The sequence below is a fragment of the Dipodomys merriami genome, unplaced genomic scaffold (assembly GCF_024711535.1).
Source record: "Dipodomys merriami isolate MVZ:Mamm:240054 unplaced genomic scaffold, mDipMer1.0.p SCAF_518, whole genome shotgun sequence".
Lineage (NCBI taxonomy): Eukaryota > Metazoa > Chordata > Mammalia > Rodentia > Heteromyidae > Dipodomys > Dipodomys merriami.
Window position 1 is genome coordinate 270,338 of NW_027206089.1, and position 18,263 is coordinate 288,600.

Below are 18,263 nucleotides of genomic sequence, written 5' to 3' on the forward strand. Positions count from 1 at the left end.
AGCACCACTTCCAGCTTCTTTTTTTTCTTTCTGCTTATGTAATGCTGAGGAATCAAACCCAGAGCCTCATGCATGGAAGGCAAGCACTCTGCCACTGGACTACCTTCCCAGCCCCTTGTTTTGATTTTTGTCAGTTGTGGGGCCTGAACTCTGGGTCTAGACGCTGTCCTTCAGCTTTCAGCTCAAGGCTAGCCCTCTACCACTTGAACCACTGCACCACTTCCAGCTTTTTCTTCTTATGTGGTGATGAGGAATGGAACCTAGGGCCTCATGCATGCAAGGCACTGAGCCACCTTCCCACCCCTGTGCTTAGTTTTTTTTTTTATTTAATTAATGACTGGTGATGAATCACTTGTGACTGATTCACTCTTAGCCCATTCTGTTGTTCTGAGGAGGGAGTTATAATAAAACACCACTGTAGATAATATGAAAAACAAACAACACTACCCCCCCCCCCCCAGATTCAGCCACTAGAGACAGAGCAGAAGAGTTGGTAGTTATTTTGGGAGATAGATTTTAAAGATGTCATTAAGTTTAAATGAGGTCATAAGGATTGATCTTAATCCAATAAGGCCCCAATCCTTATAAGCAAAGGCAATGTGAACATAGGAAAGGACCATGTAAAACTGCTCTGAGTATGGCCTTCTGTTATGTTCTGGAAATATGTTCTTTGACTTAAGCCACTCGATTGGTTTTATAACATGCCTAGTGGACTAAGTTTTGTAGAGAGATTCCTAAGGAACTGAGACAGATTCTTCCTGTGACCTAACTCTCCTTACCAGCCATCCTTCTCCTCAGACTATAATTGACACACAGTCTAGGACATGTAACAATTCACTTGCATAAATAAAGTATGTGTATACATTTATTTATACTTTTCTTAAAAAATTGTGATATCCTTGTGCTTCAGCTGAGGATGTGCTCAGATTCCAGGCCTTTGTTACCATATCCAACTTAGATCATGCTTGCCTGCTTTCTTTTTTTTCCTTTTTTCCTTCCTTCCTTTCTTCCTTGCTTTCTCTCTCTCCCTCTCTCTTTCTTTCTCTCTATCTTTCTTCTTTCTTTCTTTGCTTCCTTCTGTCTTTCTTTTGTAGCAGTCTTGGGGCTTGACCTCACAGCCCCAGTGCTGCACCAAACTTTTGTGCTCAAGGCTAGCTGTCTACCACTTGAACCACAGCTCTACTTCTGGCTTTTTGATAGTTAATTGAAGGTAAGAGTCTCAAAGACTTTCCTTATCAGATCCCAGCCTCCTGTGTAGTTAGGATTACAGATATGAACCACCAACCCCCTGTTTGAAGTCTATTTTTTATTCCTGGTCATGGGGCTTGAACTCTTGGCCTGGGTGCTGTTCCTGAGCTTTTCAGCTCAAGGCTAGTGCTCTACCACTTAAGCCACAGCACCACTTCAGCTTTTTCTGTTTATGTGGTACTGAGGAATCAAACCCAGGGCTTCATGCATGCTAGACAAGCACTCTACTACTGAGCCACAATCCCAGCCCGAAGTCTATTTTTTTTTAAGTCTCCAGGCACTGATAAACAGTAAGGGCTGAGAACTCCAGTCTGGTGATAAGAATGGAATGGTTTTCCTTCTATGAATCAAAGCAGCAAATCTTCTATGATACATAAGCATTCCTCTTAAGGTTATTTCTGAACCAGCAGTCTATGTCTCAGATTGAATTTAATTCTAACATTATTTTTCCCTCTATAATGAAGGGAAGGTGTACATAAGAATCTTTTGGGGGCTGGGAAGGTGGCTCAGTGGTAGAGCGCTTGTCTTGCATGCATGAGGCCTGGGTTTGATTCCTCAGCACCACATAAGCAAAAAGAAAAAAGCCAGAAGTGGCGCTGTGGCTCAAGTGGTAGAGCGCTAGCCTTGAACTGAAGAGCTGAGGGACAGTGCCCAGGCCCAGAGTTCAGGCCCCACAACCGGACCCCCTCCCTCCAAAAAAAAAACGATCTTATGGATGGGCTGGGAAGGTGGCTCAGTGGTAGAGCACTTGGCTTGCATGCATGAGGCCCTGGGTTCAATTCCTCAGCACCACATAAACAAAAAATAAATGAAATTAATAAAATTAAAGGAGAAGAAAGAAAGAAAGAAAGGAAGGAAGAAAGAAAAAAGACAGAGGGAGGGAGGGAGGGGGGAGGGAGGCAGGGAAGGATGGAGGAAGGGAGGAAAGAAAGAAAGAAACTCTGGTTGGGTTTTTTTTTAATTAATCTTTTTTGTTTTGCTATGCTTTCAGGCTGGACTGCCTCACGCTTACCGAAGCTCTGCAGCTTTCTGGGCATACTCCAAGGAGCTCCTCTGTTCCAAATTTTCATCTTTGGACCATATTTTCTCAGGAGATGTGGGCCGTCCTTCCACCCTCATGATATTGTTGGCCATCATTTGGACACTGTTGGGCATACATTGACCAATGAGTTTAGCCATAACTATGACTTTGTTGAAAGAAGTTATAATCTTAGAATTAGGAACATTAAACACACACAAAAAAAGGAAATAGAAACTATTGGGCTGTCCACCTACAAAAAGAAAATAGAGATATAGCCAGTAATCTTGATGTGTGTGAAAGATGAGCTTACAAAATAGTCTTCAAACATGAAATGGCTATAGGAATAAATTACAGTATGGGGAATTTAAAACAATAAAAGGGCATACTTTCAAATGAGAAAAGGGCCTTTATTGTTCTTTCCCCAGAAGACACAGAGATGCTTGCTTTCCTATTTTAAATCCTGAGGTTAGAATCTGAACTAAGATTGCCTTTTGTATTCTCTGATTGCACTTGGAAATCATCAACATCACATTTATCCCTAAATGACTCATTTCCAATGAATCTGCAGGAAAAACAACAGGACACAAAGAAGGAACTCACCATTCGCTGGGTTGACTGGCTATTTCACTTCTGTTTTTTTCATTGGTCACATGCTCCCTGAATGTGGGAGGGGCTGTGTAGCTTAGCCTGTCCCTAGGCCCTGAAAGTTGAGGCAGAAATATACACTAGGCTGTAGCAACTGCACTTTGAACATTAAGTGCTAGATATAGGGAGTCTGAGCTCCAGAGGTCCTATTTGACAGAGGGGACAATCACTGGACCAAGGAGAGGGTCATTTTCTTTCTTTCTTTTTTTCTTTTGTCTTTCTTTTTTTCTTGTCTTTCTTTGTTCCCTCCCTCCATCCCTTTCCTTCCTTCCTTCCTTCCTTCCTTTCTTCCTTCCTTCCTTTCTTCTTTCCTTCCTTCCTTCCTTCCTTCCCTCCTTTCTTTTTGTTGGTTGTGGGGACAACCAGCTCTTCAGCTCAAGGCAAGTGCTCTACCACTTGAGCAACAGCACCATTTCCAGTTTTCTGGTGGTTAATTGAAGATAAGAGTCTCATGGACTTTCCTGCCTGGGCTGGCTTTGAACCACAATCCTCAGATCTCAGCCTCCTGAGTAGCTAGGATTATAGCCATGAGCCACTGGCACCTCGCTCTTTCATTTATTATTATTATTATTATTATTATTATTGGTAGTACTAACAGTAGTAGTAGTAGTCGTTGTCGTCGTCGTCGTCGTAGTAGTTTCTGTTGTTGTAGTATTGGGGATTGAACTCAGAATCTTGTGTTTGGTTCTCCCACTTAAGTCATGTCCTAAGGCCTTTTGTTTTTGTTTTTGTTTTTTGGTCCAATCGTGGGGCTTGAACTCTGGGCCTGGGCGCTGTCCCTCAGCTCTTCAGCTCAAGGAGAGCGCTCTACCACTTGAGACACAGCGCCACTTCCAGCTTTTTTCTTTTTGCTTATGTGGTGCTGAGGAATCGAACCCAGGACCTCGGGCATGCAAGGCAAGTGCTCTACCACTGAGCCACCTTCCCAGCCCCACTAAGCCCTTTTGTTTGTTTGTTATTGTTGTTGTTGTGTATACATAGGCAGGTACTGGAACTAGAACTCAGGGCCTAGGGTCTGGTCTGTCTCTGGCTTTTTGCTCAAGGTTGGCACTCTTCCACTTGAGCCACAACTCTATTTGCAGGATTTTGCTGGTTAGTTGGATTTGTTTCTGAGTTGGCTTCTAACCACAATCCTCAGAGCTTAGCTTTCTGAATCTCTAGGATTAGAGATGTAAAGCCACCAGCCCATGGCTTAAATTAATTGTTCTTTTAAAGGCTTCTCTTTCCTCCAAAGGCTAAGAACCAGTGTGTGCCAGTGACTCCAGCCTGTAATCCTAGCTACTCAGGAGGCTGAAATCTGAGGACTGTAGTTTGAAGTTAGCCTGAACAAGAAAGCCAGTGAGACTCTTATCTCCAACTAATCAGCAAAAAGAAATGAAACTGCAGCTCAAGGCACCAGACTTGAGCAGAAAAGCTAAGGAACAGTGTCCAGGCCTTGAGTTCAAACCCCAGTACTGGCACATAAAGAAAAGAAAATGTGCGCTGGGAATGTGGCTTAGTGGTAAAGTGCTTGCCTAGCATGCATGGTTCAAATCCTCAGTACCACATACACAGAAGAGACCAGAAGTGGTGCTGTTGCTCAAATGGTAGAGTACTAGCCTTGAGCAAAAGAAACTCAGAGACAATGCTCAGGCTCTGAGGAGTTCAAGCCCCAGGACTGGCCAAGAAAAAAAAGAAAATGCTAAGAACCCCAGTTTTAGAGCACAGCTGTTCTGGAAATCCCCTCACACCTAACCAAGACCACATTCCTTTTCTTATCTTTTTTCTAGACCCATACAGAACCCACTATGGAACTCCTAGTTTTTTTTTTTTTAATTTTTTTATTGTAAAGATACTATACAGAGGGTTACAGTTACGTGAGTGAGGTAATGAGTATACTTCCTCTTGAACATTGTTACCCCCTCCATTGTTTTCCCCCTACCATCCCCTCCCTCCCTCCCTTCCCCGAGGTTCTTTTTTTTTTTTTTTTGATTGTGATTAAGTGATTACTTAATTTCTGGAAATTCACAGTATTGTGGAATAATAATGCTCATTTAAAGTCACAAGTTCATTCTAACTTTCCTGGAGCAAATTGTCTATCACAGTCTGTAATATATAACGGTGCTCACATGTTATATACCATATATGTGATCAGCAGCATGGGGATATTTGGTAGTGGTTCAACCAGATGAGTGGGAGTTCTTTGTTTCTTAAGTCCTGTTAGTTTTGTCATATCACCTAACATTTTGGATTTATCATCCACTTATCAGGGAGACCATGTACTGTTTGTCTCTTCGTTCTTGGCTTACCTCGCTCAACATGATTCCTTCTAGCTCCATCCATTTCCCTGCAAATGCCATTATTTTGTCATTTCTAATGGCTGCATAATATTCCATTGTGTATAGATACCACAATTTTTGGATCCATTCGTCTGTGGTGGGGCATCTAGGTTGTTTCCATATCCTAGCTATTGCGAACAGTGCTGCAATAAACATGGAGGTGCACGTGTCCTTGTATATTGGTTCCTGTTGTTCAGGGTAGATGCCTAGAAGTGGTATGACTGGGTCGTAAGGGAGGTCAATCTTTAGCTTTCTAAGGACCCTCCAGACTGCTTTCCAAAGTGGTTGTATGAGTGTACATTCCCACCAGCAGTGTAATAGCATTCCTCGTTCTCCACATCCCCTCCAGCATTTGTCGTTGGCTGATTTGTGGATGTGGGACATTCTGACTGGGGTAAGGTGGTATCTCAGGGTTGTCTTTATTTGCATTTCCTTCACCACCAGGGATGATGAACATTTCCTCATGTGTTTCTTTGCCATTTTTATTTCTTCATTTGAGAAGTCCCTCTTTAGTTCCCTTGCCCATTTAGTAATTGGTTTGTTGGGTTTGGGAGGGATTAGTTTCTTGAGTTCCCTGTATATACAGGATGTTAACCCCTTGTCTGATATATTGCTGGTAAATATTTTTTCCCAATTAGTTGGTTGTCTTTCTAGCTTGGTTGCGATAGCTTTATCTGTGCAGAAGCTTTTTATTTTAAGGTAGTCCCATTTGTCGAGTCTCTCTCCAACTTGTTGTGACCCTGGGACTCTGTTCAGGAAGTTCCTTCCTGTGCCTATTAGTTCAAGTGTCTCTCCTACTCTGTCCTGCAGTAGTTTCAGAGATTCAGGTTTAATGTTAAGGTCTTTAATCCATTTTGAGTTGATGTTGGTGCATGGTGATAGGCTGGGGTCCACTTTTAGTTTTCTGCATGTGGCTGCCCAGTTTTCCCAGCACCAGCGGTTGAAGAGGCTGTGTTTCTTCCATTGTATGTCTTTGGCTCCTTTGTCGAATATCAGCTGGCTGTAGGCCTGTGGATTTATTTCTGGATCTTCTATTCTGTTCCATTGGTCTTTGGGTCTGTTTTTGTGCCAGTACCATGCTGTCTTTGTTATTATAGCTCTGTAGTAGAGTTTGAAGTTCGGCATGGATAGCCCTTCCATATTGTCTTTATCCCCTAGAATTGTTTTGGCTATTCTAGGTCTTTTGTTGTTCCATATGAATTTTTGGACTGTTTTCTGTATTTCAGTGATGTACATCATTGGGATTTTAATAGGAATTGCGTTGAATTTGTATATTAGTTTTGGAAGTATTACCATCTTTACTATATTAAGTCGGCCTATCTAGGAGCATAGGAGGTCTTTCCATTTCCTAGTGTCTTCTGCAATTTCTTTCTTTAACTTTTTATAGTTCTCATTAAATAGTTCTTTTACATCTTTGGTTAGGTTAATTCCTAAATATTTTATTTTTTGGAAGGTTATTGTGAATGGGGTTGCTCCCTTTATTTCCCTCTCTTCCTGTACATTATCAGTGTATAGGAAGGCAACTGATTTTTGTGGGGAAATCCTAGTTTTGATAATCTGATTATCTCTGAGTGAGTATCCTCCGGAAATTGAGAGGTTTGCTGTTGTGATCACGGAGGTGGGGGGGTGTTGATCCAACCTAGGGCCTACTGCATGTGCTTTTTTTTTTTTTTTTTTTTTGGGTCCAGTCGTGGGGCCTGAACTCTGGGCCTGGGCACTGTCCCTCAGCTCTTCAGCTCAAGGCTAGCGCTCTACCACTTGAGCCACAGCACAACTTTCAGCTTTTTTCTTTTTGCTTATGTGGTGCTGAGGAATCGAACCCAGGGCCTCTCGCATGCAAGGCAAGCGCTTTACCACTGAGCCACCTTCCCAGCCCCTGCATGTGCTTTTACCCCTGAGTTATACCCTCCCCTAGCCCTGAATTTAGGATTTTGAACTTGATGTCCCACTCCATAAATTTACAAAAAATAAAAAGATTTCTGGGAGGGATGTAGAAAAGACAGAGTGAGAAGAAAAGGAAAGAACCAAGAGGATGGCCAGTTCATAAAGCAGGTGTAACAATCCCTCCCACAGTTTTAGGATGCCATCTTGAGCCTCTCACCCTTCTTGGATTTCTCCAGCATCCGCCCACCCAGTGTGTGGAGCTGTGGGTGTCCCGCATGAACCCGAGGCTGAGCGTGGCCAGGGACAGAGGGGCCACCGCGCTGGGGCTGCCAGTGTAGCCTGTGCCAGGATGGCCGCTGGTGTGCTTCGGGTCGCCGCCGCCGGGGCTCTGAAGGCTGCGCTGCCGCTGCCTTGGCCACCAGGTCTCGGCCAGAGGTCACTCTGAGCAAGGCGGTCCTCAGCCTGCAGCAAGATAAAACACCCGACTTCCTCCCTCTTCTCGCTTCCTGGTTCTGGGGATGAACCCAAGGCCTTCAGCAAGTTAGACCCGGACTCTAGTGCACAGCCACGACCCGGGTGCTGGAGGCTGCGGCCAGCACTTCCTAACACGGTGTTGTTCAATTAGAGTTAAGGGTCACGGATTTGCCTGCTCTTGCTGGCTTTTGAACCTTGTTACTCAGCTATCAGTCTTCTAAGTAGGTAGGATTTTTATTTTATTTTTAGTTATTTATTTTGTCGGTCGTGGGGCTTTGAACTCTGGGACAGCGTCCAGACCCAGAGTTCAGGTCCCAGCACAGACAAAAAAATTAAATAAATAAATAAATAAATATCTGTAACACTCTTTGAGGTGTGAAAACATCACATTTCTAGGTGCTTAATCTCAGCACCTACCTTGGTAAAGAAATGGGGAGGAATTCTCTTGTTATTGGCTTCTTTCTTTATTTTTATTTTTATTTTTTGTCAGTCATGGGGCTTGAACTCTGGGCCTGTCTCATCAACTTTCCTGCCCCGGCTGGCTTTGAACTACAATCCACAGATCTCAGCCACCTGAGTAGCTGGGATTACAGCCATGAACCACCAGTGCCCAACGATTTATTTCTACCCTAATAAACTATAGTCATGAGAAACACTGCCAGAAGCTAGTGGCTTACACCTGTAATACTAGCTACTCAGGCAGCTGAGATCTGAAAATCATGGTTCCAAACCAGCCCAGGCAGAAAAGTCCCTGGACTCTTCTCTCCAATTACTCAAAAAGCCAGAAGTAGAAGTGTGGCTGAAGAGATACAACACCAGCATTGAGTGAAAAACCTAAGGAACAGCATCCAGGCTTTGAGTTCAAACCCCAGTACTGACATAAATAAATAGACATAAACAAAACTATCAATTTTTAAAAATGATAAATATAAGCAAAAACATTTTTTCACATTTGAATCTCATATTAAAAACATACACACATGATCATACATAATATATCATACATAAATATGATATTAATGGTTTATATATAAAACAAGTATATTTATATATATATGATGTGCTATTTTATGATGGTATGATTGGATTTATAAGTATATATAAATACCATATGCACATTATATATAAGCAGCAAATGCATATTTATGTATCTATTTAACAATAACAAGTATATTATATGCAATTTTGGGGAGCTGATTATGCTGAAGTTCAGATAGAATCGCGTGTCCTGCTTTGTCTCTGACACCCTTAGACACAAACGTGGCTCTCGGGTCTGTAAAGTGCTTTCTGAGCCCGGTGAACTCTGACATTGCATGCAACAACCAGGGGCTGGTCAGTGGTCCTGGGTCATTTTACTGGTACCCTGAACACTGCCAAGGAAGGGTCTGGTCCTCGAGTGGCCGTCTCCAGAGATCAAAAACATTTTTTGTCCCCATCCTGGTGCTTGAACTTAGGGTCTGGGTGTTAGCCCTGAGCTTTTTTTTTTTTTTTTTTTTTTTTTATGCATTTTAATGAAATTCATCTGATCTGTATTACTCATTTTTTTTTTTTTTTTTTTTTTGTCGGTCGTGGGGCTTGAAGCCCTGAGCTTTTGTGTTGAAAGATAGTGCTATACCACTAAAGTCACAGCTCCACTTCCAGCTTTTTTTTGGGGGGGGGGTCCGGTCGTGGGGCCTGAACTCTGGGCCTGGGCGCTGTCCCTCAGCTCTTCAGCTCAAGGCTAGCGCTCTATAACTTGAGCCACAGTGCCACTTCAGCTTTTTTCTTTTTTCTTATGTGGTGCTGAGGAATCGAACCCAGGGCCTCAGGCATGCAAGGCAAGCGCTCTACCACTGAGCCACCTTCCCAGCTCCCCCACCCCCCCCATGAGACTTTTATCTCCAATTACTACTGAAAAAGCTGGAAGTGGGAGCTGGGAAGATGGCTCAGTGGTAGAGCGCTTGCCTTGCATGCCTGAGGCCCTGGGTTCGATTCCTCAGCACCACATGAGCAAAAAGAAAAAAGCTGGAAGTGGCGCTGTGGCTCAAGTGGTAGAGCGCTAGCCTTGAGCTGAAGAGCTGAGGAACAGTGCCCAGGCCCAGAGTTCAGGCCCCACAACTGGACCCAAAAAAAAAAAGTCTCATGGGGTTTCCTGCCCAGGCAGACTTTGAACCAAAATCTTCTGTTGTTGTTGTTGTTGGCTATGGGGCTTGAACTTGAGGCCTAGGTGCTGTCACTGAGCCTCTTTGTGCTCAAGGCTAGCACTCTACACTTAAGACACAGTGCTGCTTCTGGTTTTTGAGTGGTTTATTGGAGATAAGAGTCTCATGGATCCCCTGTCTGGACTGGCTTTGAACTGTAATCCTCAGATCTCAGCCTCCTGAGTAGCTAGGATTATAGGCATGAATCACTGGCACCTGACTTCAAAAATTACTTTTGATTCATTTTTTTGACATTTAAATCATTTTCTGGTATGGACATCTAACAAAGTAATTCCTGTTTATTTAGTGTAGAGAGGCTGGTGGGTAGATACAGCTGCTAATTTTTTTTTTTTTTTGGTCCAGTTGTGGGGCCTGAACTCTGGGCCTGGCTGCTGTCCCTCAGCTCTTCAGCTCAAGGCTAGCGCTCTACCACTTGAGCCACAGTGACACTTCTGGCTTTTTTCTTTTTGCTTATGTGGTGCTGAGGAATCGAACCCAGGGCCTCATGCATGCAAGGCAAGCACTCTACCACTGAGCCACCTTCCCAGCCCCCTAATTTTTTTTTTTTGTTGTTGGTCTTGGAGGCTGAACTCTGGGCCTGGGCACTGTTCCTCAGCTCTTCAGCTCAAGGCTAGTGCTCTACTACTTAGCCACAGCAACACTTCTGGCTTTTTCTGTTTACGTGGTGCTGAGGAATCGAACCCAGGGCCTGATGCATGCAAGGCAAGCACTCTACCACTGAGCTACCTTCCCAGCCCCACAGCTGCTAATTTTTTTTTTTTTTTTTTTGAGGATCCAGTCATGGGGCCTGAACTCTGGGCCTGGGCACTGTCCCTCAGCTCTTCAGCTCAAAGCTAGCGCTCTACCACTTAAGCCACAGCACCACTTCCGGCTTTTTTCTTTTTGCTTATGTGGTGCTGAGGAATTGAACCCAGGGCCTCATGCATGCAAGGCAAGTGCTCTACCACTGAGCCACCTTCCCAGCCCATAGCTGCTAATTTTTAAAAGATAGCTCTGGGTACCTTTTGATCTCATCCTGTTGTTTCCATGAAAGCTCCTTCACTGACAGGTGCTCATCACGAAGTCGAAAGAATCTGTCCTCCAATTCCTCCCGGGTCATCCTGCTCAAGGATGGTTGAGACTTGATATTCTTACCTATAGTCCCAGGAGAGGATAATTGGAGAATGTTTCCTTGATATTTTAACTAAGCAGATCTATCATAACATCTTGTCTAGAAAGCATGACTGTAAATACTCGGGAAGCAGATGCAATGACCACTAATGGACCTCTGGAGGCTTTCTTCAATCTTTCTAGCAAGAGATGTGATTTGAATTTTCTGCAAACTAATTTTCTTGATAAAAATACCTAGTAGAGCTATTCTTCCCCCTTAATCTGTGTGTTTGTGTGTGTGTGCATGTGCATGCACATATGTATATGTGTGTGATCATGCTGGTACAAGTGCTTGAACCTAGGGTCTTTTTTTTTTTTTTTTTGTCGGTCGTGGGGCTTGAACTCTGGGCCTGGGCGCTGTCCCTCAGCTCTTCAGCTCAAGGCAAGTGCTCTACCACTTGAGCTACAGCGCCACTTCTGGCTTTCTGGTGGTTTATTGGAGATAGGAGTCTCACAGTCTCTCCTGCCCGGTCTGGCTTTGAACCGCGATCCTCAGATCTCAGCCTCCTGAGTAGCTAGGATTACAGGCGTGAGCCACCAGCGCCCGGCGAACCTAGAGTCTTATACTCTTCCTTGGATTGTTTGCTCAGGTTGGTGCTCTACTACCTCTACTCCTGGCTTTTTTTTTTTTTTTCCAGTTTTGGGGCTGAACTCAAGGCCTGGGCCTGTCCCTAAGCTTCTTTCACTCAAGGCTAGCACTCTACCACTTGAGCCATAGTGCCACTTCTGGCCTTTTCTGTTTATATAGTACTGAGGAATTGAACCCAGGGCTTCATGCATGCTAGGCAAACATTCTACCACCAAGCCATATTCCCAGCTGCCCAGCTTTTGTTGTTGGTGGTCATGGGACTTGAACTTAGGACCTGGGTACTGTCCCTGAGTTCTTTTGTTCAAGGCTAGTGCTCTGCCACTTTGAGCCACAGCTTTACTTACAATTTTTTGAGTGGTTAATTAGAGATGAGTCTTAGGAGATGCTGGTAAAAGACAAATAGCTCTTTGAACTATTTTTGTAATTATTCTATTAATCTAAAATTAACTCAAAATACAAAGTCAAAGAACTGTGTTTCTCCAAAATCCCTTAGTAGACTATAGGAAACTTCAGTGCTTTGAAAGGGCACAAAGATGTCACAAATTTGAAATGTATTATGATACCAAATTAGTTATCATGATCCTTTTACAGAAATTCTTTTACTCTTTTACTGTACATTCTTCAAAGTACACATGCCTCAAACTTGGAACCAGTCAGTTAGTGGTCAGTGGCCTTTGTATCTTGGCAGATACTTATTTAGTATCTGGGGATGATTTATCATAGCAGGTATACTTTCTGGTTGTTGATGTTTTACTGCTTGTATTTATTATATTTACATTTTTGTTGTTATCTTTGTGTTATAGCACACATTCTTTTTACAACCATGCATCAATAGCTTTAGAGATTTGTAGAGTATAAAATTTGAGACAGAAATGTTAATAAATTAGCTCAGAATTGCTAACACAAATGTAAACTGAGAAGAGTAATCCATTAAAAAGGAAAAATTGCAAGAAGTACACACTATTAAAAAAAAGAAATACACACTATTGAAAAGCTGAGTTTAAACAATTTGTTGCATTAGTATGTTGTCTGAGACAAAACTATAAAGAGTAGCTGCAAGAACAATGATGCTTTCTTTCTTTTTGTCTCTTTCTTCCTTTCTTTCTTTCTTTCTTTTTTTTTTTTTGTCATGGGACTTGGACTCTAGGTCCTAGTTGCTCAGATTTCAGCCACCGGTGCCCAGCTGATGTTTTCTTTAATGATGTTTCCACAGAATGTTTCAGGACATATTTAGTAAACTGAGGGTATGTATTTAAAAAATTACAGGGGGCTGGGAAGTTGGCTCAGTGGTAGAGCGCTTGCCTTGCATGCCTGAGGCCCTGGGTTTGATTCCTCAGCACCACATAAGCAAAAAAAAAAAAAGGGCCTCAAGCATGCAAGGCAAGTGCTTTACAACTGAGCCACCTTCCCAGCCCCTTTTACCTCTTTTTCTGAGATTTCTCTCCTTAACTACTTTGCACATTTGATGATTTGTTTATTAGCCCATCCCAGGTTTTCAAAAATCTTTTTTAATCTGGTATCAGTGGTTCCCACTTGTAATCCTAACTACTCAGGAGGCTGAGATATGAGAACTAAGGCTCAGAGCTAGCTCAGGCACAGAAATCTGAGAAATTCTTATTACCAATTAATATGCAAAAACTAGAAGTGGAGGCATGGCTCAAGTGGTAGAATTCTAGCTATGAGTTAAAACTGAGAAAGCCAAATTGAGAGTTCAAGGTTCTGGATTAAAGCTCTGGTATCAGCACCCCCCACCCCACACACATCCATTTTATTGAAATATAACTGATATAGTACCTATAATGCACACCGGAAGAGTGGAAATTGTGATTAGTTTTAACATATATAAATATTCATCATAACTTTTATTTGTTTTTTAATGAATCTTTTTTTTAATTGTAAAAATACTGTACAGAGGGGTTTCAATTACATGGGCAAGGTAATGAGTACATTTTTTATCAAGCATTGTTGCCTCCTCCTTTGTTTCCCCTTCCCATCCCTTCCCATCTTCCTGCTCATAACTTTTATTTGTGAATACACTCCCATACTCGTTTCTTTTTTTTTTTTTTGGTCGGTTGTGGGGTCTGAACTCTGGGCCTGGGCGCTGTCCCTCAGCTCTTCAGCTCAAGGCAAGCGTTCTACCACTTGAGCCACAGCGCCACTTCCTGCTTTTTTCTTTTTGCTTATGTGGTGCTGAGGAATCGAACCCAGGGCTTCATGCATGGAAGGCAAGTGCTCTACCACTGAGCTACCTTCCCAGCCCCCATACTCCAGTTTCTTTGAGGCCCTTTGCAGTCCATTTTCTCCCATCCCACACCAACCTCAAACCCCACTATTTTCAAATACTATGTCTTACGACATTATAGATTGATTTCCATTTTCTAGAACTTCATAAGATTTTTGTTGTTGTTGTTGGTTGTGGGGCCTGAACTCTGGGCCTGGGCGCTGTCCCTCAGCTCTTCAGCTCAAGGCTAGTGCTCTACCACTTGAGCTACTGCACCACTTCCGGTTTCTTTTTCTGCTTATGTGGTGCTGAGGAATCAAACCCAGGACCTCATGCATGCAAGGCAAGCACTTTACCACTGAGCCACCTTCACAGCCCTTCATACAGATTAAATAATGTATTATATATCTATCTTTTCTCTGACTGCTTTTACTTAGCAAAAGTATTTTGAGAAAAATCCATGCCAGAGTTCCTCTTAACTGCTGGATGTTTTTTTCCTTTGTATAAATAGGCCATCATTTGTTTGTCCTTCTATTGTTGATTGAAATTGGGTTGTTTCCAATTAGGAAAATAGAGCTGTTATGAATGTCTGTATACACACCTTTGTGTGGATGTTTGTTTTCATTTCTGTTGGGTAACTACAAAAGAGAAGAGAAGCTAGATCATAGGTGAGTTCATATTTACTTTCTAAGGATTGCCAAATTGGCTCAGAGCATGGCCAGGTGAAAGCACCTGCCAATCAAGAGGCCTTGAGTTCCAACCTCGGAAATAGAAAAAAATGTCTTATATTTAATAATAACAACAGTTGGAGATAAGTGTTTCACCTGAGCTGCCTTCAAACTGCGTTTCTTAGATCTCAGCTTCCTGACTATCTATGATTACAGTAGTGAGCCACTGGCACCCAATTTCCACTAATGGCTTTTTGGTCATTAACTGGAGTTTCATCACAGAGGGCTGGGAAGGTGGCTTAATGGTAGAATGTGTGCCTAGCATGCATGAAGCCCTGTGTTTGGTTTCTCAGTACCACATTAGCAGAAAAAGAGCAAAAGAAGCTCAGGGACAAAGCCCTGAATTCAAAGCCCTGGCAAAAGAAGAAGACGAGGAGGAGGAAGAAGACAAGGAGGAGGGGTAGAGGAAGAAGAGGAAGAAGAGGAGGGAGGAGGAAGAGGAGAAGAGGAGGAGGAGAAGGAGAAGAGGAGGAGGAGGGGAAGGAGAAGAGGGAGAGGAGGGGGAGGGGGAGGAGGAGGAGGAGGAGGAGGAAGAAAACAAGCAATCTCAGGAACAGTGCCCAGGACCTGAAATCAAGCCCCAGGCCTGGGGGGTGGTGGGGTTGGGGGGAAGCCAGGCACTGGTGGCTCATGGCTGTAATCCTAGCTACTCAAGAGCTGAGATCTGAGGATCTCGGTTCAAAGTCAGCCCAGGCAGGAAAGTCTGTGAGACTTTTTTTTTGTGTGTGTGTGTGTGTGTCAGTCATGGGGCTTGAACTCTGGGCCTGGGTGCTGTCCCTCAGCTCCTCAGCTCAAAGCTAGTGCTCTACCATTTGAGCCACAGAGCCATTTTCAGTTTTCTGATGGTTTTATTGGAGATAAGAGTCTCATGGACTTTCCTGTCTGGGCTGGCCTTAAACCACTATCCTCAGATCTCAGCCTCCTTAGTAGCGAGGATCACCAGCGTGAGCCACTGGCAACCAGCTCTGTGAGACTCTTATCTCCAATCAACCACCAGAAAACTGGAAGTGGTGCTATGGCTGAAGTGGTAGAGTGCTTGCCTTGAGTGAAAGAGCTCAAGGACAGCACGTAGGCCCAGAGTTCAAGCCCCGAAACTGCAAAAAAAAAAAAAAAAGGCATAGAAATGGAGGGCCAAAGGTTAAACAAATGCAGCAGTGGTACTCAGTAGACACTACATTGAAAATGAACTATACAACTTGTGGGTGGGGATGGGAGGGAAAAACTAGGAGATGACCCAATTGTCTCAAAAGAAATATACTCTTGGGCTGGGAAGGTGGCTCAGTGGTAGAGCGCTTGCCTTGCATGCTCAAGGCCCTGGGTTCGATTCCTCAGCACACATAAGAAAAAAGCCGGAAGTGACCCTGTGGCTCAACTGGTAGAGCGCTAGCCTTGAGCTGAAGAGCTGAGGGACAGCGCCCAGGCCCAGAGTTCAGGTCCCACGACCGGACCCTCCCCCCCCAAAAAAAGAAATATACTCTTTACCTGACTTATGTAACTGTGACTCCTCTGTACATCATCTTTACAATAACAATTTTTTTTTTTTTTTGGATCTGGTCATGGGGCCTGAAATCTGGGCCCGGACACTGTCCCTCAGCTCTTCAGCTCAAGGCTAGCGCTCTACCACTTGAGCCACAGTGCCACTTAATGTGGTGCTGAGGAATCAAACCCAGGGCCTCATGCATGCAAGGCAAGCACTCTACCACTGAGCCACCTTCCCAGCCCCACAATAACAATTTTTTAAAAAAGAACCCAGCAATTAAAAAGAGTCTTACAAAGGAATATAATACACTTTCATAGAAAATAATATCTCATACAGTATTGAATGTAGGATCCTCCTTCCTCAGCCTCCAGAATCCTGGGATTGGAAATGTTCACTACTATACCTGTCCAAAAATATTTTAAGGCTTGTGAGGAAGAAACTCTGTTGGGCCTGATCCCTCTTGTCTTAAATTACCTGCCTCTAGTTAGTGAGACTGAAGAAGTAATTGTGTGGATAAAGTAGAGAAACCCACTAGTTTCTACCTGGTTTCTGTCATAGGATTATAGTGCAGGTAGTCATGGGAATTGCCTTTCACTCATAAACTCACATAGTAGAAACCTTATTATGAGAACTTGAGAATAAAATGTTGAAAAGATTGATGATAAGAGCCAAGAGAAAGAAAAATAGTAGCTGGGCACCATGGCTCACACCTGTAATCCTACCTACTCAGGAGGCTGAGATCTCAGGATTCATTCTGGGCAACAACAACAACAACAACAAATAGAAGAGATTCTTGCAAAAAGCCAGAAAAAAAAAGCTGGAAATAGAGCTGTAGTTCAAGTAGTAAAATACCTGACTGAAGTGGAAAAAGCTAAAGGGAGAGTGCCTGGACCTGAGTTCAAGCCACAGCACCAGCACTATATAAACAAACATAGCCAAGCCATCCCCCTGAAGGCTGACAAGGTGGCCCTCAGTAGGCCCTCAGTAGGCCCTCAGTAGTAGACTCATAACTGTTTCAATATTCAAAGGTATTCATCTTCAGGCATTCAGTTTACCTTTGGACACACAGATGGAGTCTGTTTCTCTAACTTGCAGGCCCCCTGAAGTATGGCCCATCAGGTATGACATCCTTTCTGTCCTCAAGTTGTAAGAGATCCTAGAGGAAATATTAAGCACAGCTTTAAGATGTCTTCTATGGTCCCTATTTGTTACAGAAGGAATTTCTTAATACTTTTCTGATGGCATATGTCATGTCTATTTGTAGTAGCTTCAAATGCAAGAACATTTGTAATAATGACATCTTTCAAAATGAAGACCAGCCCTTCTTATTATAGAATTTATTTATATATATGTTATTTTGGATCTTTCTTTCTTTCTTTCTTTCTTTTTTCTTTTTTTTCTTTTTTTTGGTCAGTCGTGGGGTTTGAACTCTGGGCCTGAACACGGTCCCTCAGCTCTTCAGCTCAAGGCTAGCGCTCTACCACTTGAGCCACAGTGCCACTTCCTTTTGGATCAACCTTTAGATGTTTACTCAGTTTGGATATCAATGACCACTGCTTTTCTCCTGGTCTTTTTTTTTTTTTTTTTTTTTTTTTTTTTTGGGTCCGGTCGTGGGGGCCTGAACTCTGGGCCTGGGCACTGTCCCTCAGCTCTTCAGCTCAAGGCTAGCACTCTACCACTTGAGCCACAGCGCCACTTCCGGCTTTTTTTTTATGTGGTGCTGAGGAATCGAACCCAGGGCCTCGAGCATGCAAGGCAAGTGCTCTACCACTGAGCCACCTTCCCAGCCCTTTCTCCTGGTCTTTAACCAGGTTTTCCAATAAATTTGTAGGTATTGACTCACTAATGTATACTCTCTGATTCAGTCCCTGCAGTCACTGTGATATAAAGAAGCTACGCCAGGCGCCGGTGGCTCATGCCTATAATACTAGCTACTCAGGAGGCTGAGATTTGAGGATCGCAGTTCAAAGCAGGAAAGTCAGTAAGATTTTTTTTTTTTTCTTTGGGTCCGGTCGTGGGGCCTGAACTCTGGGCCTGGGCACTGTCCCTCAGCTCTTCAGCTCAAGGCTAGCGCTCTACCTCTTGAGCCACAGAGCCACTTCTGGCTTTTTTCTTTTTGCTTATGTGGTGCTGAGGAATCGAACCCAGGGCCTCAGGCATGCAAGGCACGCACTCTACCACTGAGCCATCTTCCCAGCCCCAGTAAGATTCTTATATCCAATAAACCACTAGAAAACCAGAAGTGGCGCTGTGGCTCAAGCAGTAGAGCGCTTGCCTTGAGCTGAAAAGCTGAGGGACAGCACCC

General features: G+C 43.5%; 1 protein-coding gene across 1 annotated transcript in view; it reads right to left on the bottom strand.

Moving 5' to 3' along the window:
- The window catches only part of Rpgrip1 (RPGR interacting protein 1), a 71,580-nt gene extending 54,494 nt beyond the window's left edge, over positions 1 to 17,086 (bottom strand). The window contains exons 1-3 of the mRNA XM_069998371.1: positions 17,014 to 17,086; positions 10,793 to 10,925; positions 2,261 to 2,392 (exon numbers count right to left, since the gene is read on the bottom strand). Coding sequence (XP_069854472.1) covers positions 2,261 to 2,392; positions 10,793 to 10,925; positions 17,014 to 17,086 — 338 coding nt within the window. The remainder of the gene's footprint in view (positions 1 to 2,260; positions 2,393 to 10,792; positions 10,926 to 17,013) is intronic.
- Positions 17,087 to 18,263: the final 1,177 nt, after the last annotated feature.